General features: G+C 45.3%; 1 protein-coding gene and 1 long non-coding RNA gene across 9 annotated transcripts in view; both read left to right on the plus strand.

Annotated features, from left to right (window-relative positions):
- The first annotated feature begins 1,135 nt into the window (after nucleotides 1-1,135).
- Nucleotides 1,136-16,811, plus strand: rrn3 (RRN3 homolog, RNA polymerase I transcription factor). Its single transcript, XM_064314875.1, is given in 18 exon segments — nucleotides 1,136-1,280; nucleotides 1,567-1,679; nucleotides 1,796-1,852; nucleotides 3,016-3,105; nucleotides 3,243-3,372; nucleotides 3,479-3,538; nucleotides 5,229-5,292; nucleotides 5,594-5,663; nucleotides 8,071-8,169; nucleotides 9,372-9,467; nucleotides 10,171-10,306; nucleotides 10,466-10,596; nucleotides 10,822-10,973; nucleotides 11,384-11,568; nucleotides 12,863-12,971; nucleotides 13,675-13,827; nucleotides 14,277-14,364; nucleotides 14,693-16,811. Coding segments are annotated over 17 exon segments (1,869 nt in total). The 5' UTR covers nucleotides 1,136-1,280; nucleotides 1,567-1,583; the 3' UTR covers nucleotides 14,846-16,811.
- A 2,769-nt stretch (nucleotides 16,812-19,580) lies between these two features.
- LOC135243334 (uncharacterized) overlaps nucleotides 19,581-23,418 on the plus strand; it is a 109,072-nt gene continuing 105,234 nt past the window's right edge. For 2 of the 8 annotated variants that reach the window (XR_010326609.1, XR_010326604.1), the window contains exons 1-3: nucleotides 19,581-19,671; nucleotides 20,026-20,096; nucleotides 20,185-20,275. This is a non-coding gene — a long non-coding RNA (uncharacterized LOC135243334). Of the gene's footprint in view, nucleotides 19,672-20,020; nucleotides 20,097-20,176; nucleotides 20,276-23,418 lie in introns of all 8 variants that reach the window. The other 6 variants (XR_010326610.1, XR_010326606.1, XR_010326608.1 and 3 more) reach the window with 5 other exon arrangements.

The following is a 23,418-nucleotide window of genomic DNA, read 5'->3' on the forward strand; positions in this document are numbered from 1 at the left end:
CCACTGCTGCAAACAACTTTTCAGTATTTGTGGAATTTCTGTTGGCTTTAACGAGTCTTCCCGTTCTCCTCTGACCTCTTTCATTAACAAGGTGTTTTTGCTGTCAGAATTGCCCCTCACTGGATGTTTTTTGTGCATCGCACCATTCTCTGTAAACTCTGGAGACTGTAGAAGGTGAGGACCCGAGGAGGGCAGCTGTTTCTGGGAAGCAGGAACCACCACATCTGGTACCAACCTTCACGCCACAGTCACAGCCACTTTGATCACACATCTTACGTACTGTAATGTTTGGACGAACAACAGCTAAACCTCTTCAGCTAGTCTGCATCCTTATATATTGAGTTGCAGCCACATGATTTGCTGTTTGGAGGAGCAGGCCATTTGTGTTCATGGCCAGCTGTATTTAATAGAGGCCAAAAAGTGACGACTGAGTGTGTATCTGGAGTTTTTCAGTGAAATACTTTTTTGAAAATAAATGACTTCAAATTTATTTGTATTTCTTTCATTTAATACATGTTGAGCAGCCTTGATCAAGTGATCGATTTAATCACAGAATAAAGCTGAGTTACAACAGCGAGAAACCTGGGGCATATTAGATTTTTCAGGTTCTCCTGAAGTAACTTTCCTCTGGAGAGTTTCCCTACACCTGATGCTACCGCAATTTAGCACGTGTTGCCATCTTGTGGTAAGGCCAGGCCAAGCACAAATACAATTTATACCCCATCTTTGTCCACAAACCAGCTGAATGTGTAAACAAGTCCATGAAAAGATGGATAAAATGACTGGATTTAATGCGACTTTTATTCATTTTGTTGTAATAAAAAATGTATATGATTTTTGTCATTAGATCCGGCTTATTGCTGCATTTTCTTTTGGCATGGAGTCGGTTCATTTAGGCAAACCTTAGGTATAAGTAAAACAGTACTCGTTTGTCGTCCAAAAATAACACGCAGCACACTTAGCTTAAGTCTGATATTGTACTCAGGTTAAGTTATTTGTACACGAGGTTAATATGCCAGGCGTTATACAAACGTTATACAAAATTATATATTTATGGTAGTTCCGTAGATGTTTAACATGGCTAAACACACACAGAAGCAAGGGCTGCTGTTGTTATCTAGCAGACTAGCAGGCTAGCTGGCTAGCTGAATAACAACATCCAGGTCAGAGGTCGCACGGAAATCATTTCCTTCTAAATGGGGTCGCATGCAAACACATGTCTTGTATGTTTAAAACACACGGTGTGATTACCGGGAATTCTGATTAACAGTCCTCGTTTTGTACGTATTTATAAATGGCTATGCGTAATTGTAATGATATCAACGTGCATCAAATGTAATTCATTTTAGCAAAATGTTTGCCATCCGCAAAGGAGATTACTGTGCTAACTTAAGGTAGCTAGCTAGATTAGCCGGTGCAAAACCTGGGCAAGTAGAATTAAGTGTATTTAGATTAGTGGTCGAACGTAATGCTGTATGAACAACCGGTTAGATATTATGTCATACTTGCATCTGCATGTGTAAACAGTATATTTTCTAGCTAATCTTGTTTTTGTCATTCTTGTAGCTAGACTGCAATTCCACATGGAATTGGAAGACAGAGATTTCATCAACACCCCTCCGATGAAGACAGTGCGATTCGGTGGCAATGTCGTCAACACACTGGCCAAGTTCGAAAGGGTAAGATGAGTGCCAGTAACAACACTGATTGTTATACTACACGTTGGTCTTCTAAGTGTTCGTAAAAGTTTACTTTACTTTAGCTGGCCGGCTAAAACTACTCTTGTGTTTTCTAGGGTGACACCAGTGACTACGAGCTATTAAAACACCAGCTAACAGACCCAGATATTAAGGTGATTCTACATTGAATACAGCGCTTTCGTTATTTGGTTTCGGTTTTTAACGTTGTCGCAAAATTTCTTCTTACCATGATGAGTGTCCGACCCGCAAGCGTCGAAAGGCGGTGGTAAACAATAATGCCACCACAGCGTCGAGTGTTTACCATAAAGCACTCATAAAAATGAAAGAAATCGCAGGCTACACGTTAAGAGTACATTTGGACCCACTAGCCTGTCTTTGACAACTTGGGGAGTAAAGCGGCTCACTTTTTAGTTAAGAAAATTGAAAAGTAACTTAAACGTCCAGTGAGCACCTCAAGTTCAGTATTTTAGTATAAGGTGCTGACCTATTATCATGCCTTTTCAGTGATTTCTCCAGAATGTCATCTTTGCCTGTGCACTCAGTTTCATTTACCCAAAACTGACTGATACTCACTTCAGGTTTCTTATGTACTAACTACTGATTCTCCCCTCAATTTTATGGAGTTGTGCTGGGATCTCATGATATCACATAATAGGCCTACTACTTGAATAACCAGTTTTCGTTGGGTGGACCCTACAAAGGTTTATAAGCTCATCAATATAGCGAGGTGGACCCTACAATGCACACTAATTTAGCATACTTTCTTAAAATAAGAAAGTGTACTTCCTTCAACTTTCAGTACATGAAGTATACTCAAGTAGGCTACGGAAAATTGTATTAAAATACTGAGCTAGTTGTAATGCACTAGTGCTCACGGGATGTACATTTTATTTTTGAGTTTTATTAACTAAAAAGTCCCAAAGTTGCATGGAGTTTTTCTTTCTTTTTTCTGAATGGGTGCAGCACTATATGGCTTTAGACACTCCACGCTATGATGGCATTATAAACAGTTTAGTGGGTGATTGACAAGTATGTTTTATACATGGTGATGTAAATGTTGTGACAGCATACAGCCCCCCTCCCCCCCCCCAAAGATGGTATTTATCAATATAATTGTGCCTCTGTGGTAAAACATTTCTATGCTCACGGGTCAGGGACTCTTCGTGGTTAGAAATCCAGAATGTAAACAAGTCAGGGTATTCTTCACAGTCAGCAGAAATTTTGTACCACAACGTAACTGTATATTGAGCAGCCTGGGGTGCAGTTAGTTTTCAGTCCTGACATTAACTCTTGTCGTTTTCCTGCTGATTTGCAGGATGGTCAGATTATTAACTGGCTCCAGGAGTTTCGTAACTGCGTGACACAGCTCACCAAAGACCACGAGCAACTGGTATACGTCGTTTTGGTGAGGAACAAAAAAGATCATTCCCCAAACGCTTCTAAGATGGACTGTTTTTCAGGGTGGAGGGATACTGATTTTTAACCCGTGTTTCTAGTTTCGTAGCTAATGAATTGTTTCCACTGTGCTGCTTTTGAGCGCAGAGGTTGCCGTGGCTCGGCCGGAGCGCGGCAGTGGTGGAGGAATACCTGGCGTTCCTTAGCAACCTGGTTTCCGCTCAGACAGTCTACCTGCGGTCCTGTCTTAAAATGGTCGTTTCCAACTTTACGCCCGGTGAGTTTTTTTAATTATTTGTTTTTAAACCGCGTCTTCTGTTTCCTGGGTATGTACCTGCACGCTGCAAAGAGTGAAATTTACGGAGTCCGTGTCTGTTCCGCAGGGAGAACGCTGATCCGAGAGGGGGACGTGAACATCTCCGACTCGGACGACGATGACGAAAGTAGGGCTGGATTCGGATCGGAATTCCATGCTTTTTTCCTGACATTACCTTCACTTGCTTTGATCTAGGAGTCCCCAAAATGCCTGGGTGACATATGACAACTGATTTATGAAAAGCGAGGGAGCAATTCTATTCCCTTGCTAGCTTGTTTTCCTTCCCTCCTGCCAAAGGTATAAAAATTAAATTGCAAGCTTCCCACAAGAAGGGAATCCTACAATGCAACGCTCCACATGCGAAGAAAGAATGAGTCAGTACCCAGCTGACAAAAGAAGGATGCAGTATTTTTTGTAGGATGCACGAGTGCATGTTCAGGGAAGGGAGTGTTAAGAATTGAGAATATTGAACTTTGTCAGATCCTGTAGCTTACATTTTTTAGTGAGGCTTTCTCACAAGAAGTCCTCACTAAAGGCATCACTAAGTTGGGCGATGGTGTTTTTAATGAGACGGCAAGTGTGTTTTTATTATCACTCAGGATCAGATAGGGTAAGGTTTCTATGAATTATTCATGAACCTTCTAGGGGGTTGCGTGGGCCGTTTGGTTCTGTTTTGGTTTTTTTTTTCATCTGTCCTCCCTTGCAGAGCACCTGTTAAGTTCACTTGTTGCGTGTGACAAATTTAGTCGCAAAATGGCTCAATTGAGGGAGGAGAGCAAGGTACGGGAATGTGTTGAAGTGGAATCGAACATGGTGAAATATACTGGCTGTCCTAGAAACGTTGCATTTGAGACAGAAATCAATTTTTGGTGCAGTAAATTGCCCCCAAAATATTGTCTGGGCAGATAAGTTTTTAGGGACAAGACACTTTAAAAATGATTTACAAAATGTGCGCAGGCAGCGTTGATATAACTCACTCAAGGCTGCCCTGTATTTATTTAGAAGTGCCTGCTGTGTAAACATTGCTCAATTGGTGAAAGTGTAAACGCATTTCATGTTGATGGATTGATGCTCCTGTGCTAGTTCAGATAAAAGACAGCAGACAGGCTTTTAGGCAGGACTGTAGTGTGCATATGCGTGTGTGTGCGTGCGCACGCGTGTGCACGCGTGCATGTGTGTGTGTGCGTGCCCTTGTGCATGCGTGCGCACGCTGTATCACATGCATGAATATGAGCAGGAGGTGGAGAAGTGTCTGATTTAGTTTCTTTATGTCCCCGGCCTCCGTAGGAGGCAGGAGGGGCGTTATGTCAAGGCCCCGTCTGTCGTCCGTCCGTCCGTCCGTCCGTCCGTCGGTCGTCCGTCAACAATTTGGTTTCCGCTCATTTAACAGAAAACACCTTTGTCGATTTGGCTGATTTTTTGGTGGTGAATTGGACTTGACGACACGAAAGCTGGTTTCGATCGGTGACACCACCGCTCATTCCATATGGCCGCCGCGGCCGCCATCTTGAATGAGCGGTGGCGTCACCGATAGAAACCAGCCTTCGTGTGGTCAAGTCCAACGTGGTACATTATGTGATTCACAACATACAGTCGGGGGCATATGCCACGCTCTGTGGTGGCCTTGTGTAAAGCAGCACAGGTTCATGACCTACTTCATACAACATTGATCTACTGATACGATCATGAGCGCTCGTGGTTATATCCACATTTAACATGAGTCTGCATTTAATTGTTCACTGCAATTAAGGATGGGAAGATCAACATCTTTCTTCCCCCCTATCCTTTTTCCCCTTTTCCCTTTCCTGTTCATGCAGACCTGCCCAGGAACTTTGAGCTCTGTCACCAGGCCCTGCAGGTCATTGGGAGATACGTGCCATTGTGAGTAACCAGCTTCCCAAAGAAACGAGGGTTCTTTTTCTCTGAGTTTGATTTTAGTCAAGAATATTTTTAATAATTTTCTACTTGGATGATGGGCAGAATGCTGAATTAAGAACCAGTGTTGATTCAAAAACATGGATCACACTGTTCTCCCTTTTAGTTTTAAATCTGAGCCAGACCACACCTTTCTGCGTTAAGTGCTGTTTTCTGGTGTTCCATCTCCAGTACTGCGAGTGTGTGTGTGTGTGTGTGTGTGTGTGCGCCTGCGTGTTCACCTCTAACACTAGTAATGTTCTTTCAGCACCAGCCGGTTTCTGATGCCCATTCTGAGTGAAAACTTCCCATTTGTACAGAAGTCCTCCAGGACCCTGGTGAGAGTTTAGCTGTCCCCTCAACTGCCTGTCACTGATTTGTGTGTTTGGACATAGTTTTTTTTTTTTAACCTGGTGGATGTGTGAGAGTGTGAGCGTATGAGTGTATGAGCGTGTGAGAGTGAGTATGAGAGTGTGAGAGAGTGAGAGTGCTTTCTGACATGCATGCTGTGTGTTGTGTTGTTGTGCCAGCATATTTTGTGTTCTGTTGGGAGGGCTATATACAGAAGAATAGTATGTTTGTGTGTGCTGTGCTAATGTGTCGTGTTCTGTAGGAGTATGTATGTATACATGTACAGACGGGTGACAAATTAAAGGGAATGAATGAGTGGAGAAACATAACAAATGCAGGTGATTCTGTACAGGTGTGCTGCATTATTTTGTACGTCGCTTTGGATAAAAGCATCTGCTAAATAAATGTAATGTAATCATACAATTAAACAATAAACTATCCTATCATGCTCTGTGGCATGTATAAAGATGCTGAGCGGGTCCAGTTAACCTTGATTTTGGATCAAGATGGCAAAAGGAAAAGATCCAAGTTACTTGGAAAGAGGGTTAATTATTGGAGCACAGATGGAAGGAGCTTCAGTCACAAGGACTGCTCAACTGACTAGTGTTTCAATAGCAGCCGTGACTAAAGTGACACCTGCATTTTGATCTGTTGGAAAGACCTCGGTAAATGGGATCGGAAATTGTAGTCGAAAGCGCACATTCAATGACCCTGATGCTCGTGCATTAGTGCAATATGTAAGGAGAAACAGAAGAGCAACTCTTCCTCAAGTGACTGACTGAACAGTCCTTCGACAACTACAAATGGAGGGACATTATAGCAGGGTTGCAGTGCATAAACCCCTCATTACAATGACGAATGCACATTTGAGTGGTCAGTGGTGCAAAAACCACAGCCACTGGTCTTCAGAGATGTGAAAAAAAGTGCTATGATCAGATGAGTCATCCTTCACCATATTCTCGACTAGTGGGTTACATGAGTACATGTGTGGCGTACACCAAGAGGACGATACAGGCCTGAATGCTTCACCCCTACAGTGTGGTGTGGTGTGGTCTGGTTGTGTGGTGTGGTCTGGTGGCTCAGTTAAGCTGTGGGTAGCATTTTCCTGACATGTTTTGGGCCTGCTTGTCCCCTTACAGCAGATCAATGCAAAGTTGTACTGAGTGATCACCTTTATGATGAAACATTTCTATCCTGATGGGAGTAGTCTCTTCCAGGTTGGCAATGCCCCCATTCACAGGGCACTCCACCACCACCATCATCAGAACACCAAATGAGGGAATATCTTTTGGAAGAATAGTGTTCCGTCCCTCCAGTAGAGTTCCTGAGATGGGTAGAATCTAGCCAAGGCACACTGAAGCTGTTCTGGAGGCTTGTGGAGGCCCAAAACCTTACTAAGACACTTTATCTTGGTTTTTCCTTTAATTTATCACCCGTCTGTATGTATGCACAATATGTTCTAATGTTCCATGGTCTGTAGGAGTGCTCTGTAAAGGAGTCTGCATGTTCTAGTGTTCCATGTTCTGTCAGAGGCTTCTGTCAGAGGCTTTTGTTCAGAAGTATATATGTATGTATGTATATATGTATGTGTGTGTGTTCTGCAGGAGTGCTACGTGCAGTAGTGTGTATGTATATATGTATGTGTGTGTGTTCTGCAGGAGTGCTACGTGCAGTAGTATGTATGTTTATATGTATGTGTGTGTGTTCTGCAGGAGTGCAGTAGTATGTATGTATATATGTATGTTTGTGTGTTCTGCAGGAGTGTGCAGTAGTATGTATGTATATATGTATGTGTGTGTGTTCTGCAGGAGTGCTACGTGCAGTAGTATGTATGTATATATGTATGTGTGTGTGTTCTGCAGGAGTGTGCAGTAGTATGTATGTATATATGTGTGTGTGTGTGTTCTGCAGGAGTGCTACGTGCAGTAGTGTGTATGTATATATGTATGTGTGTGTGTTCTGCAGGAGTGCTACGTGCAGTAGTATGTATGTTTATATGTATGTGTGTGTGTTCTGCAGGAGTGCAGTAGTATGTATGTATATATGTATGTGTGTGTGTTCTGCAGGAGTGCAGTAGTATGTATGTATATATGTATGTGTGTGTGTTCTGCAGGAGTGCTACGTGCAGTAGTGTGTATGTATATATGTATGTGTGTGTGTTCTGCAGGAGTGCAGTAGTATGTATGTATATATGTATGTGTGTGTGTTCTGCAGGAGTGCTACGTGCAGTAGTATGTATGTATATATGTATGTGTGTGTTCTGCAGGAGTGCTGCGTGCAGCAGTATGTATTTGTGTGTGTTGTTCAGGAGTGCTACGTGCAGTAGTATGTATGTATTGATGTATGTGTGTGTGTGGATATGTATGTATATATATATGTGTGTGTGTTCTGCAGGAGTGCTACGTGCATAACCTCCTGCGTGTGACCGTGTACTTCCCGCTGCTGCGCAGAGAGGTGCTGGAGCTGGTGGTGGGCAGAATGCTCAAGCTGGACGTGAGTAACCCCGCCCGCTGGTGAGGGCGGAGCCTGCCTGGCACCGCCCTCTCCTTCCACCGTCGCTTGCATGCAGGCGTGTCTTCTGTTTTTGACGTACCGCGTTCGTTAAATCGTTAAAATCGCTGTGGAAATTTTACAGCAGTAATTAATGTGTCTTCCTTGGCAGAGCTATGGAATGGGGAAATACTATGTAAAACGGGACGATTTGCTTGTCAGATCTTTAATCCGATTGGTTATCGCACCGCGTTCCCCGTCGCTTCTGGTTGCTTCACTGGCCCGCCTTGCGTCGCCTGTCTCTCTCTCTGACCCCAGCCGGTCTGGGCTAAGGGTTCAAAGGTTAACAGTTAAGTTCTTCTGACCTCACTCACGATGAGGACAGGACCGAGAGAGCGAGAGAATGAAAACTGAAGGGGAGGGAAGGGGGAGGTGAGTCTCCCGGCCTGCTGCTGATCTACCCCGACTGACTGACGATAAGAAGGTACAAGAAAAAAAAAGTGAAACAACCACAGACCACACTGTTGACCAGCTGTGAACGTTGAACGCTTTAAATGAACCACGGTGGTGGAGGTATGACTGAAAATAGAACAAGCGAAACAGGAAAAGGAAGGAAACACCACAGTGCGCCTGCAGGATGAGAGAGAGAGAGCGGCCGCCTCGAATCAGCGTCTCACGTAATACGTGCGAGGCTCGCGCCCGCAACCCAACGCTGCGCCCGCAACCCAACACTGCCCCCGGGAGCAGCCAGCCCGCTAACGCCGCAGCCTGCGAGGGAAGAGGAGCGTTCACTCGACGCAGAAACACACTCGCATGACGGACCGAGAGAAGAATTACTGCAGAATTCAATTATAAAAAAGAAATAACTGGGAGCACATATCTCTGCCTTTTGTCTTTTGTTTGCAGACCTCCACGATGTTTTAGTTTCAGTAACTAGGTCTCCGTACTCATTAGCAATTAGTTTTCAAGAGTACGGTGGGTCGTGCGTGTTTTACACGAAAATGCGATTAACATGGAAGGAATTATCTTGTAATTAGCAATTAACCTGTAATTAAGAGATGCTATTGTAACTTACATTCATCTAATGTGGCCTTATTAGCCCCGGTGCTTAAGAGAAGACTGAGGAGGCGGCGCTGTGAGGAGGCGTTAAGTGTGTGAGTGATGGTGGGAGCTCTGGTGCATTCCGCTGTCTCTTATCGTTGCAGGTCAGCGCCCCCCGCAGCGACATCGAGGAAGCGGAAGAAAACTCCGCCCAGCAGCCCGAAGGGGGCGGAGCCCAGGACGAGTGTCTTTTTGACATGGTAACCAGCCCGCCCTCGGAAGTATTCCCTTGCTGCCCAATCTTCAGTTTTCCTTCGGCTGCGCCTGGGGCTTATGTTCGGAAAAACCTGTTGTCACGTTTTGTTGCCTTCTGCGATACGTTCAGTTTGTGTCCCGTCAAGATAAACGGCGTGTGACTGTTGCATCCCTCCACCTCTCCCTCTGCACTCTGCAGTCGAACTGAAGCGTTCTGTTCTCCAGAAAACAGAAACGGTAAAATCCCTCGCGCTGCCCCTTGTCCCGCTAACGCAGGGGCTAACGGGCTACAGGGCGCTGGCGCACGACCCGCTCAGCCTCTCTGAAATTTCGCGCGTACGGCGGTGTTCTGGGGCGTCTCCCCTGCAGGCCAGGTGGCCCCCGGGGAAAGTGCCGTTGCTAAGCGCGCACCGTAGTCTGGTTACCCTGGGGGGACCGTGTTTGGGAAAGGGTGGGCGCGTCCAAGTAAATACTTTCCCTGGAGTTTCCCTCGTTAGTGCACAGAGCCACGCTACACGCCTGTGTAAGTAAGACAGGATGTTATCGTTATTACTGCCTTTGTGAAGAACATGGGTCTAGAGACTACGCCCTGAATCTGAAATTGTACCTGTCGGCTCTTGTTTGATGTTGTTGTTGTTCTGATTGTGATGAAAGTTCCAGTGATGGAATGAGGCTTGTATTTAAGAATGTTCTCTTATCGATTTTGAGGATGAGGATGATGGTGCAGAGGCGAAGTCCTCCGAGGCAGCAGGGGGCGCTGTGATGGCTCACCCGGTAGCAGACCGGCTGGACACGCTCATGGCCGTGCTGCTGTCCTACATAAAGGACGTCTGCTACGTGAACGGTGAGGGGCCGTCCCGTAGACTGTGTGGGGTGTGAGTCTTCACCGCGCCGCAACGTTGTGCTTGTTTGTCGCGCAGTGTCTGTACCACGGTTGCGTTTGTTTGTGTTGCCTGGATGCCGACTGCTCTGTAACGTGGTTGTGTTTGTGTGTGACTCTCAGGTTCCTTGGAGTTGGACCGTACCAAGGAGCTGTACAGGGACCTGGTCTCCGTGTTCGATAAGCTGGTTCTGCCCACTCATGCTTCCAGCCACGTGCAGTATGCCCTCTTCTACCTCTGCAGCTTCCGCCTGGTGAGGAAGAGCCCTTTAACGTATCAGTACACGCTCAGCGCAGTGTGCGTGTGCTTGTGTGTGTGCGTGGTGTTGTTTTATCACTGTTTGTATAACTAAATGTACAGCTGATATGATGAAGACAGTGCTCATTTCAGGTAAAGGTGACAGTGTTCAGGTGATGTTTGTGTAAAGGTGACGGTGTTCAATAGGTGTGTGTTCAGGTAGCAGTCAGTTCTCAGTGAGGCTTGCTGTAGGAGTGCCTGGTTTCTGGAGGAACTTTGGAAGTCATCTCGCTCAGGCTGAGTTTTGAGCCCTCGCCAGCCCGCTGTCCTACGCCAGGCAGCCGCCGCCTACATCGGCAGCTTCCTGGCAAGAGCCAAATTCCTGCCTGTTGCGTAAGTGCTTATCCTCCCTACACCCTACCTTCTCTTTCCTCCCTGCACCCTACCCACTAGCCCCTACTCTCTACCCTGCATAGCACCCTTCTCCATTTTCCATACCCACTATCCCCTACTCTCTACCCTCCATAGCACCCTTCCCCATTCTCCCTACCCACTACTCTCTACCCTCCATAGCACCCTTCCTTATCCTCCCTATCCACTATCCCCTACTCTCTACCCTCCCTATACCCTACCTGCTACCCCCCCCCCCCACCTCTAATCTCCTACCCACTATTGAACACATGACATCACCGTCTCCCCGCCCTCCTGCCTGTGATGTACTAGAGTGCTCCTCCCTGTTATCCTGTCGTATTCGCGCTGCACGGTGATTTGTGCTGACCAATCGCGCGTCTCCGTCGCCGCAGCACGGTGAGGGCGTGTCTGGACCTGCTGGTGCCCTGGCTGCATCGCTACATCGACGGCCAGGACTCGGGCTCCAAGGCCTTCTGCGACGTGGCCCTGCACGGGCCCTTCTACACCGCCTGCCAGACCGTCTTCTACACCCTCATCTTCCGCCACCGCGCCATCTTGGAGGGCAGCATGCGCCAAGGTGAGACGCCCCAAAAAACACAACAGAACCCGAACGTAAGAACGGAGCACCCTGCGCTACGTCAGGCCTGGGCTCGTGCACACCACAAGTCTCTGTTCAGTGCTGTGTGTGTTTCAGTGTGTGTTAATGTGCTCTAGTGTGTGTCTCCATGCTGTGTGTGTGTGTGTATATGTGGTTTGCCTTTAAGCTGTGTGTATAGACCCTATGTGTGTGTGTGTGTGTGTCTATGTCTGTGTCTGTGTATATGTATGTGCTCACAGTAATCAGTGCTGTGTGTGTGTGTGTGTGTATGTGTGTGTGTATATGTGTATGTGTATGTGCATGTGTGCTTGTATGTTCTCACAGTAATCAGTGCTGTGTGTGTGTGTGTGTGTGTGTGTGTGTGTGTGCCTGTGCATGTGTGTGTATGTGTATGTGCATGTGTGCTTGTATGTTCTCACAGTAATCAGTGCTGTGTGTGTGTGTGCGCGCGCCTGTGCATGTGTGTGTATGTGTATGTGCATGTGTGCTTGTATGTTCTCACAGTAATCAGTGCTGTGTGTGTGTGTGTGTGTGTGTGTGTGTGTGTGTGTGTGTGTGTGTGTGTGTGTGTGTGTGTGTGTGTGTGCCTGTGCATGTGTGTGTATGTGTATGTGCATGTGTGCTTGTATGTTCTCACAGTAATCAGTGCTGTGTGTGTGTGTGTGTGTGTGTGTGCCTGTGCATGTGTGTGTATGTGTATGTGCATGTGTGCTTGTATGTTCTCACAGTAATCAGTGCTGTATGTGTGTGTATGTGTGTGTATGTGTGGCCTGGCAGTGAGTGTATGTGATGTGCAGTGGCTGAGTTTTCACAGTAACAGTGCTGTTGTGTGTGTGTGTTTATGTTATGTGCATGTGGTGCTTGTGTATGTTCTCCAGGTAATCGTGCTGTGTGTTGTGTGTGTTATGTGTATGTGCATGGTGCTGTATGTTCACAGTATCAGTGCTGTGTGTGTGTCTGGTATGTGTGTGCATGTGTGCTTGTATGTTCTCACAGTAATCAGTGCTGTGTGTGTGTGTGTGTATGTGTATGTGCATGTGTGCTTGTATGTTCTCACAGTAATCAGTGCTGTGTGTGTGTGTGTGTATGTGTATGTGCATGTGTGCTTGTATGTTCTCACAGTAATCAGTGCTGTGTGTGTGTGTGTATGTGCATGTGTGCGTGTATATGTATGTGCTCACAGTAATCAGTGCTGTGTGTGTGTGTGTATGTGTATGTGCATGTGTGCTTGTATGTTCTCACAGTAATCAGTGCTGTGTGTCTGTGCTCCCAGGCTTGGCCTACCTGCAGGGCCTGAACCTGGAGCGGATCGTGATGTGCCGACTCAACCCGCTGAAGGTCTGCCTGCCTGCCGTTACCAACATGTTTGCAGCCATCACCAGGTAAGGCTCCATCACCGAGTAATCAGCTAACTCTCTGTAGTCAGGTAATCAGGTAAGGCTCTATCACAGAGTAATCAGCTAACGCTCTGTAGTCAGGTAATCAGGTAAGGCTCTATCACAGAGTAATCAGCTAACGCTCTGTAGTCAGGTAATCAGGTGAGGCTCCATCACTGAGTAATCAGCTAACGCTCTGTAGTCAGGTAAGGCTCCATCACCAGGTAAGGCTCCATCACTGAGTCATCAGCTAACGCTCTGTAGTCAGGTAAGGCTCCATCACCGAGTCATCAGCTAACGCTCTGTAGTCAGGTAAGGCTCCATCACCGAGTCATCAGCTAACGCTCTGTAGTCAGGTAAGGCTCCATCACCGAGTCATCAGCTAACGCTCTGTAGTCAGGTAATCAGGTAAGGCTCCATCACCAGGTAAGGCTCCATCACCGAGTAATCGGCTAACGCTCTGTAGTGAGGTAATCAGGTGAGGCTCAGCCACCTGTTTCTGTGATTGGTGCTTTACAGCACACCCTCTTCTCCAGCGCCACAAAATATCGCTGCACTCATTAGGTTAATAAGAGCAGCATTCGGGAAGGGACTGAGCATTTTACAGCCAGTAACAGCTAGAACAAGTGCCGGAGCCAGCTGTGATAAACGATAGCCGTGACTTGATTGGTCAGCGAGCTGCCTGTCCGTGCCTCCGTCCCGCCTGTAGGAAGTACCAGCTGGTGTTCTGCTACACCATCATCGAGCGCAACAGCCGGCTCATGCTGCCGACGGTGAGGAACAGCCAGGGCGGCAGCGCCACGCTCACCAACACCAACGCGCTGGACAGCTTCTTCCCCTTCGACCCCTACCTGCTGAAGAGGTACTGAGCACGGCTGGCCCTGGGTCAGGGGCTCCCTCCTTTTAAAACCACTTCCCTTCTGATATTAACAAAGGAAGAAAGTTTTTTCTTGTTCGTTTTTTCATATTTACGCATGCAAGATGTGTCCATCTTTTATGCTAATACTGTAGTTTCACTGTGTAGTCTGGCATTGTTAGGGTGTTAAATTAGCAAGCCGTTGACTCTGATGTTTACCCCTGATGAAATCTGCAATGTGTTTTTGCACTAGCAGACTGTATCGGAAGTATTGTGGATTTCTCTCAGAAATAAATATGGCAATAAAATAATTCTCGTCTGATAATATCCAATAATATCTATCTCATCTGATTTTGTATTGAGCTTGGATGGTGTTTGTATTGGATAGTATTAGTGTCTGACAGTGTTGTGCAGTATTGCAGAGATTAAATGGTCTTCACTTTGGCTGTTTCCAGGTCACGGAAGTTCATTGAGCCGCTGTACCAGGTGTGGGAGGAGCCGGGCGACTGTGAGGTGGATGCTCCCAGGAAGCCAGTCAGACAGGTGATTGCCCCTGGGAACGTGATTGGTTGGCTCTGTGGTGGCCCTTCATTTCCATTCACTGTGATGTAATAAGCCTCCAGTGCAGGTAAACAGAGATGCGTACAGAGAGGTCTACACAGACTTCTGCTTTCTCATGGTTTTAAAAAGTTCATTTTTCAGTTTACTTTTATCAGCTTGACTAACATTCCATTCATATTGCCAAACATATAACAAACATAACACAATAAGACAATGCAATATATCAGAATAAAAAAAAAATGTCCTGTGTGCTGATTGGTGGGCAGTGACTAGGTCTGGATGCTGATTGGTGCTGGGTGCTCTGTTGCAGTGCTCAGCAGAAGAGGAGGACGATTTCCTGCAGGGCGAGGCAGTCCAGACGGACGGAGTGGTTGGCATGACGCCCGGATCCTACGAGTCGCACCTGCACAGCCCCCGCAGCGTGGGCTCTCCTCCAATCGCCTTCCTCCACCGCCCCTTCTAGCTCCGCCCTCCAGCCCTGCCCCCTTGACCCAGCTGCTGCAGCGTGGCAAGATGGCCACCGCTCAGGAATCTGCAGGCGAGTGGGGCACGCCCAGGGGGTGTGTCTGTAGCCACGCCCTGCGGAGTCTGTCTGTGGCCATGCCCCAGGGGGTGTGTCTGTGGTCATGCTCCAGGGGGTGTGTCTGTAGCCACGCCCTGCGGAGTCTGTCTGTGGCCATGCCCCAGGGGGTGTGTCTGTGGTCATGCTCCAGGGGGTGTGTCTGTAGCCACGCCCTGCGGAGTCTGTCTGTAGCCACGCCCCACGGAGTCTGTCTGTGGTCATGCTCCAGGGGGTGTGTCTGTAGCCACGCCCCAGTGGGGGGTGTCCTTGGCCATGCCCGTTACCGCCATGGTCAGGACCTGCAGCGACCACCGACGGTCTCGTCAGTCCCTGTCTGCGTTTTGACCATTTAAGGGGTGGCCCCTCATGAACTGCACCGTAGAATAGACCGGTCTTCCCAAAACTCGAACTGGGGATCACAGCCCCCTGGCGGGTAGTGGGCGGGTATATGTATGGGGCGAAATAATTTATCGTCTGTTGTACACTTTCCAGTAGCATTCACTCCAGTGGAATTAAATGCTGCAGCTGTTATGTGCGTAACATGAGTTACAGCACACATGCCTAGGTAATGGACGGTGTGCCTCCATTTTAATTCCACATCTGAAGGGTTGGTAACAGAAAGATTAAGTGAGTCTTGGAGTTGGAATGATCCACAATGTGTGTGTGTGTGTGTGTGTGTTCGTGTTTGCGTGTGATGGGTGGGAGGTCGCAGCTACAAACGGATAGATGCGAGATCCACATTACACTTTCTTCTGCTGTTCCTGTAACCATGGAAATCATAAACGCCAATATGTCTCGAGGCGGTCTCTGTTTTCTCTCTCAATATGTCTTGAAAATCGAGCAAAACAGCATAAGGACGTTTTTATTGCCTAGAGTTCAGTTTTCAGTCTAGTTGGACTGTGAAGGGAAACCCTTTCCTTATATGAGGTGCACAGATGTATGAAATCATTCTGTTGATTTTTTTTTAGTGAGTAGGGTGAAGTGTTGGGGGAAAATGTCTGGACTTAAGACATTGCACCAACAGTGCCCCCCAGTGGACACAGCGTGTCCTGCATCTGCTCTGACAAGCGCATTCATTGCAGTTAGATTTGTGCTCTGTTTGAGTTTTAATTCAGCTGCTCTATCGCCCGACCAAACTTAAAGGCTTTTTAACTAACAGTGTGGGAGGCTGTGTGTTTGGATGGGCATTAAGAAACAAGCTTAAGGACTGTTCTGTCAGTAAAATTCATAATGCTCTTGCTCAACTCCTGAATATTGGTACACATTCAGAATTATGGGAGAAGATTTTAACACACTGTGTTTTATGTGCTGGTGCTCCTGTAGTTGATTTTATGTGTCTTTTCATCTGAAGTTGTGTTCACCCTTCTTTTCTCTGCTTTCATTTTGTGGACTTTGATTTCTGCAGTGATGGATGTATTCATTAAATGGGGCTGTAGCTGCTGTTGTTGATTCCGTACAGGTATTTCTGCGTGCATATCTGCTTATGACCTGTGTCTGGATTTTGGAATAATTGAGAGCCTGAAAACTAAATCCCATTTCAACAGAAGTAATGTTTATGAAACATTCGTTTTTGACAACTGATCATTTTGTACTTTCAAATTGTAATTTGCTTTCAAGAAAACTGACCTTTGGTTCCAATCGACTGTTTTTTGACATTTGTGTGCATCGCTAACTGCCATTGCTAACAAATTGTACATCACACTACCTTTGCAACTCTCCTGAAATGAAATGTTTATTATGCGATATCGTTTTAAAAACCAAAGGCGAAATCACAAATGATCACCCTAGCTTTAATGGGTAGAACTGATGTATTTAAGAGATTTTTGTACAAACGTGCTGCAATAAAATCTGTACACAGAAGGATTTGGTTTCACTAGTTATTTCATTTTCATAACCCAGACTGAGTGAATGAACGAATGCCAGATTACACAAACAATTGTAAATTAACATCTGAATATAATCCCAAATTTTGCCTCTGCTGGACACCAATTACAGCCTATAAATCCCCATCTCTTCCATCACAGCTGATGCGCAGTCAGAGTTCTGGCACAAAATGGCTGCCAGGTGAGTTTGCTCCTTTTGCCAAACAGTAATGACACAGAGATGAAAGGAGCCATAAATAAAATCTAATATAAAGAAATTACGAGGACAGCCCATTCAGCCCAACAATGCTCGCCTTTTTCCTATCGCTGAAGGGTACGCTCATTGTTTACCTGCACACTTGATGGTATCTAGCACTGTGTCAGCCTGGTCTTGAAAACCCTTGGATATTATTAAAAAGAACTCCAATTTCACAAAAAAGCCTGGGTTCCTCTCTGTCAGAAATCTCTCAGACCTAGTTACGCTGGCCTGCGTTTAAACCGCATACTTTCAGTACTTCAGAAAAGCAAATAATACAAAAAAATAAACAACATTCTTTGTCTTAAATGTCACTGTCGGAAATAGACGCATCTAGCACAGCGAGGAGCTATTGTCAGGCAGTATGGTAATACTCGGGAAATGTCTGGGCTCTTTTTTGTGTACTCCTCATCAGTTTTCTTCATTTTCATTCGCTGCGATACGGTAAACATTCAGTGCCGGTAAACAGACGTGTAGAACATTTTATAATGGTACATAAATTACTGCTTCCACATAGTTTGGCAAGTTCCCTTTTCAGGTTTTCTTTTTTACTTTTATCAGCTTGACAAACATTAATTCATATCGCCAAACATAAGAAACGTATAACGCAAATGCACAATGCAATATCACAGAATAAATAAGGGGGGAAAATGTATAACAGCTTACCAAGGTGGGGAAAAATACAAATAAAATAATGAATTATATAAAACTGTCTTCACAGGAAACCCCTGATATTTAGTTAAGCTGAAAAGGGCCAATGAGAAAATTTTCAATTTTCAAATGGTCAACATCAGGGTTGCCTTTTCTTCAGACGGGGGCAGTGGGTCAGAATTTCTCTGCCTCGCCCTGATAGGTTTGTATTCCTCTCAAACGGTTCCATCAGTGATGTGAAATTGCTTGAGCAAGGCTGTCTGGAATCTGCGGAGTTACACCCATGCGCCACTTGACCAGCAAATGGTGCTGTTGGTCAAAAATAAAATTTTTGTCCTTTGGAGAGCGGTGGTCACTGCGTACTGTGTGAAGGTGTGTTAAAACTGCCTGAAACCAAGATGAAGGGAAGACTGGTATTGCTCTGTGAGACACATTCCTTCTCTCTGTGGAGTGTTGATTTTTCTGCTGGTGACCGTGTCCCTGTGTCCTTCCTTCCAGAATGCAATTCTTCTTTCTCAAACACATTATTTTTTATTTTTTTCATTTTTGGTAGGCAAAACATAGGCAGGTGTAATTTTTGTCTAGGGCCATCAACTGATTAAAAATTTCATTTGCTAATTGTTCTTTTCTACATTAGTTATTTGGTAATTATTTAAGAAACTTTAAGCCCATTCATTAAATATTAATATTCATACAACTATTACTTGTGAATCCAGTGTTAGCTGTAGGACTGCTTCTAACCCCTGTTCTCAACCATGTAAATTGGTTGCCCATTTGATGTGATCTAGACTGCAACTGAATAGGTAAGTGCTTTCCTTTTGCATATACTCGGTGCTGCTAATTTTGCTTCATTAGCTTAACATTGTGTCACCACCCTTAAGGTGTCAAAAAGGCCCATCAACATTTCTGCTAAACTTGCTAATGGTAGTTACAAAATGAAGCTTTTCTTGCAGGTGACACTAAACTACTTGCTATACCCTCACAGGAAAAGCATTGTTTACAATGCAGACAGCGCACTTTCTTTTTTGCATTCACAGTTCCCTTTGCATCTAACCTGCAACCCATAATTCTGTTTAAGTTCCCCCTGAGGGGTAGGCATTTTTCAATTTTCAGACCGCAAATTCTCATTTATGAAGCAGAAGGCTTATGGAAGCAGTTGGCCAAAGATCCTTCCTCAAAGGAATGAAAGCACAGGTGATTCAAACCTGCAAGCTCAGGGTTTTGAGTGCAGTCCCTTCTTACTCTCTAACTGGGTTTGAATATGCTCTGAACGGAAGAGAAAGACTGCACTGTGCGTAAAATGAGCAAAGATCTGTCAGTGCCATTGTAATGGGCTGGCCCTGCACTGATGATAGTACTGAGGTCCTGTAATGATGCGTGGCGGATCTAATGGCTGCAGAATGGAATTGCTGCCTAATGTGTGTGTATGTCCGGGTTTGTGTTCCTGCGTGTGTGAATGAACAAGTGCATGTTAGTGTTTTCTCAAATTACTTAGCATTATACTTATAGTGCATTGCATGTTTTACTTTTTTTTCTTTGGGCTCATGTAGAACTGACTTTTCACAAAAAGGAAAAAAAAATACACACACACACACACACAAAAAGGTGGCGGATGTCCCATAATCAGTTTGGAGCATTTGAAATCTCGTCGTTGTTGAGTTGCCCATTAGCTGCGCTGATACAGACTCCTTTTCAGCGTCGGTTTAGTGCGGCGGCACGTACCGCGGCCGTCTCTCACAATCCCCACGGCGCTGCTCTCGCAACCTCTCCCAGAACAAATAGCGGAGACACCTGATTTATTAATTAGTATCACCTGTTGACGTCTGTGTTTGTTTCCGCCCACCCCCACAGACGTATAAATACATTTCCCTGTGCTTTGGCGCGGCGTAGATGTCGGACGCTAATCGGTTCCGCAGAATCAATTACATTAAACCGAAGAAAACCACATCTGAAATAACGTGAGTCACCACTTTGTCAAACTGTGCCCACTGGCCTAGTTATTACCGTTTATGTGCCTAGCAGACGCCATTGTCCAGTGTAACTTAAATAGACCTACGTCATATATACAGAGGACGTTCATGTCAAGGAGCACTTTGCCCTAGGTAACAGACACTGTGTTAACGCAATCCTTTTTTTATTCTGATGATTATCGTTATTATTAGGAGTCAGAAAACCATGATTATGACTGATGAACACTCATTATCCCACATACTGTTCATCATGCAAAACTCGGCGGAATATTTTCCCAAGGTGTCACAATGGACATTGAAAGTATTCGTGCTGATATGCGTCTCTCGTTTTCTGCAGAGCAGTAGAATGTGCCGTAATGGTTGTTAAAGGCAGATTTTCTACCTGCTAACTCCGGGCCCGATAATGGGCGATGGTGAGAGCGATCATTTGGCTTAAACACGTGCTCTTAATGCAGTGTGACGGTCTCTCTAACATACACATTTTGTTAACGAGCCCACCAGGACCGCACAGAGGTGAACTTCACGGAAACCGGGGCAGGCCTCTTCCTCTTAATGAGCGCCGTGGCAGCGATTATCTCCCACAGTTCTGCAGGTCTGTAACAGTCTTCAGAAACATTCACAGAATGCAGGGACAACCCCTGGGAGATGGATTTCTTATTAAAATAAAATTCAGATTTGGATATAGTGAAAATCACTTTTGGGATTTTTAAATAATGAAAACTCATACTCGGAGTTTCTGCGCGTGTTTCTGCGCCAATTATAACATTTCAACATTGGATATAACGCTTCCAAAATGCGCACATTGAATAGAATAACTTTAGCCTATTTTGCGAGTAAATTGTGGCATAACTTAATCACTATCATCAAAAACAGTCAGACAGTTTTAAAGCTTTTGCAAGTCCCTCTAAGCGTGTTGGCATGGACATTGGAACCCTGTGAAATAATGAAAAATCATTTCCCGATTGCTCAGAACTCGTATGTTCTTTTATCCTTTTGATGATGAAACCTCTTAACAAGACTGTAACACTAATCTCACTGACCCAACTCAGGCTCAGCCTGCTTTCAATTTTAAAAAGGCCACCGCAATCTGTGTCATCTTGGCTTCTTTGGAAAAGAAAAAAAACATTGGAAGGTCATGAATTCTTAATGTGCCCCGAAAGAAAAAGTTATACATTTTATAATAGCTGCAGTTTATTGCTGCGCGATGTGTTTCATTTTGGTCTGTCGTGTTCCACACGGGCTGTAAAAGTGGTGCGAATGTGCCTCTGGGGCTTTTGAAAGAAACGGCAAAGGTAAGATTTTATTTGACCTACATTTGGGCGCTTTATTCCCGACGCGGTAGGCTAATGAGAATGGCTAAGTGCCGCTCACTCCACACAGTTCAGCTGTTCAAACCGAACTCATGCAACGGAATATGATCTGAACTGCACACAATTGTATGAGCATTTTAGCCACCCTCCTTTTCATAAACTAAAGAATGCGCCCCATCGTTCTTGATGTACAAAAGGAAAATGAGACCCCAGTTGTGTACACTTCAGCCTGTTAAAGCTGCGGAGGCAGTGGGTTTGATCTAGTTTGGACTGCATAACCATCATTTAGTGCTGTTATTTAAGCCCAGTATCGGCCGTATGAATACAGATTGAGTGTTATGATGTTTGTGGGTCAGTAGTGTGCTACATTCTTCCTGGAGGCCTGGTGTATGTGTGGATTATTCCGTCAGTTTGACCCTTTCTCAGTAAGCTAATAAACTGTATTCCCCAATGGCAGTTCACCGTCGATTAGACCGCAGTAAAATGTTTCATGCGGGGTCACAAGGACAGTCTCCGGCTGACATTTGTGAGCTTATTATTGCCGCAGCCTCTGCTATGTGCTTTGGAGAACACGTGACACCAGCCGCTGCTTATCACGCTCGGTGGCATTGTGTAAATATACATCTCTCCTGTTTCCCTCTGAGTGTCACTGGCCATTCACTGCAGGGGCTCTATTACCGCCAGGTACTAATGTAGGCTGTGCACGGAAAGAGAGCTGATGTCATTGGCTGTTTAATCTTCGCATAGTTTAACTCCTGAGGACCTGTGGCTCCTGACTGGCAAGCAGGACGAGCATGACCCAATGTATTAATGAGGTTTGTTTTCACTACATGAAAGACGGTCATTCAGCTGGATGTGGGCTGTTGCCAAAGCTGTTCAGGTTTGGTGCTTTTCCCTATGACCGCAGTGTCCCCTGGGAGTTGAACCTGCAACCTCTGGGGCTATTGATTCAGCTCATTAACCCTTGCTACACGATTCTGCCCTTTGCTGCTGAATAGCTGCTGTTCCTCTCATTATCCGTGTCAGAGCTGTGATTAATACACACACTTTAGAGAAACTGCAGTGACTCATCACACTGCTGGGACAAATGCTTCATTAAATGCTTCAAAAAGTCATTAACCAATCAAAATGTCTCTGGCTGAACTATGATCAAGGTTAGTTGCACACTGGGAGCTGCTAGATTAGAAACTGTTATATGTTCTATAAATGTTTTGTTAAACTAATATTACATGACATTACATTACATTATAGGCATTTAGCAGACGCTCTTATCCAGAGCGACGTACAACAAGTGCATAATATTGTAAGATTTAAAAAAAAATGTATGTTGAGTGTGAGCCGTTTTAAAGTTTTTTATTTTCTGCATTCCATCTTTTCAAACTAGGGCTTTTCAAACTGTACACGGACACTTTCTTTCAAATATGAACTGTGGAATCTAATTTCCCCCACATTTGGCAAAGCCTATGCTCTTGCTGTTTGGCTACATTGTGCATATTTGTTTTCTGTCTGTGGAATTGCCTCTGTCTTTAGAAAGCTGCACTGTAAAGTTGTGGTAGCTCAGCTGGATTAAAAACGTGTAGTTCTGAATGGCAGAACTAAACTAAATTTAGCATCACATTGCCTGCTGGCCTGGCAGCCCTTCAGTGTCTGTGATTAAGTAGGGTAAATCAAAGAGAAAAGGGTAGGAAAAAAGCACGGAAACACAACTTGCAGAAAATTGTAAATATTGAACTGTTGAAGGGGATTGGCTGAAACCGTGGAGGTTGCCCGGGCGCTTGTCAGGCTTGGTATGAATCGAGGAAGTTGCGCTCCTGTGGGGTAAGGGAAGGGATGGGCGCGGAATCGATTTGGGGTTCAGAATAAAGGTCGAGCTGATGTCGGGCGGCTTGCTGTGTTTGATCTTCAAATCCAGAATCTGGAGACCTAGAGCGTATCTGATGCTGAAGCGGAATGCCAATCCCGTTATAGAAAACAAGTTCACTGCATTCAACTCCTGGTGTTCTTTTCTGTCATATCATCTAATGCGCTGGATTAATTGTTCAAGTGGATGTATTTCTGTGAGTATTTAACAGACTGTTCTGTTTGTATAAGTGGATTCTAGTGAAGCGGATGGAAACGGGGGGGACCTGTGTTTATCTGAAACTTATGAACAGTGGAGAGGTCCCTCCCTTTTTTCACGCTGAAATATCTCCTCTGCCAGGGGCAGGGACTCTATGCTCTTTCCTCAAATAAAACATATGCTTCTAATGCTAATGACTAGCAATTACATGGCTTGTCATGATTGCAAAGTGCTTTACAGTGACGGCAGGAACCACTACAATGTGCAGCGTCCACCTGATTGCAAGGCGGCCATTTTGAACACTCGCCACTCATCGGTTGAGGGGGAGAGGGACAGAGTTATTTATCCAGTTGAACTGGGGCATGA

The sequence above is a fragment of the Anguilla rostrata genome, chromosome 17 (assembly GCF_018555375.3).
Source record: "Anguilla rostrata isolate EN2019 chromosome 17, ASM1855537v3, whole genome shotgun sequence".
NCBI classification, from domain to species: Eukaryota; Metazoa; Chordata; class Actinopteri; order Anguilliformes; family Anguillidae; genus Anguilla; species Anguilla rostrata.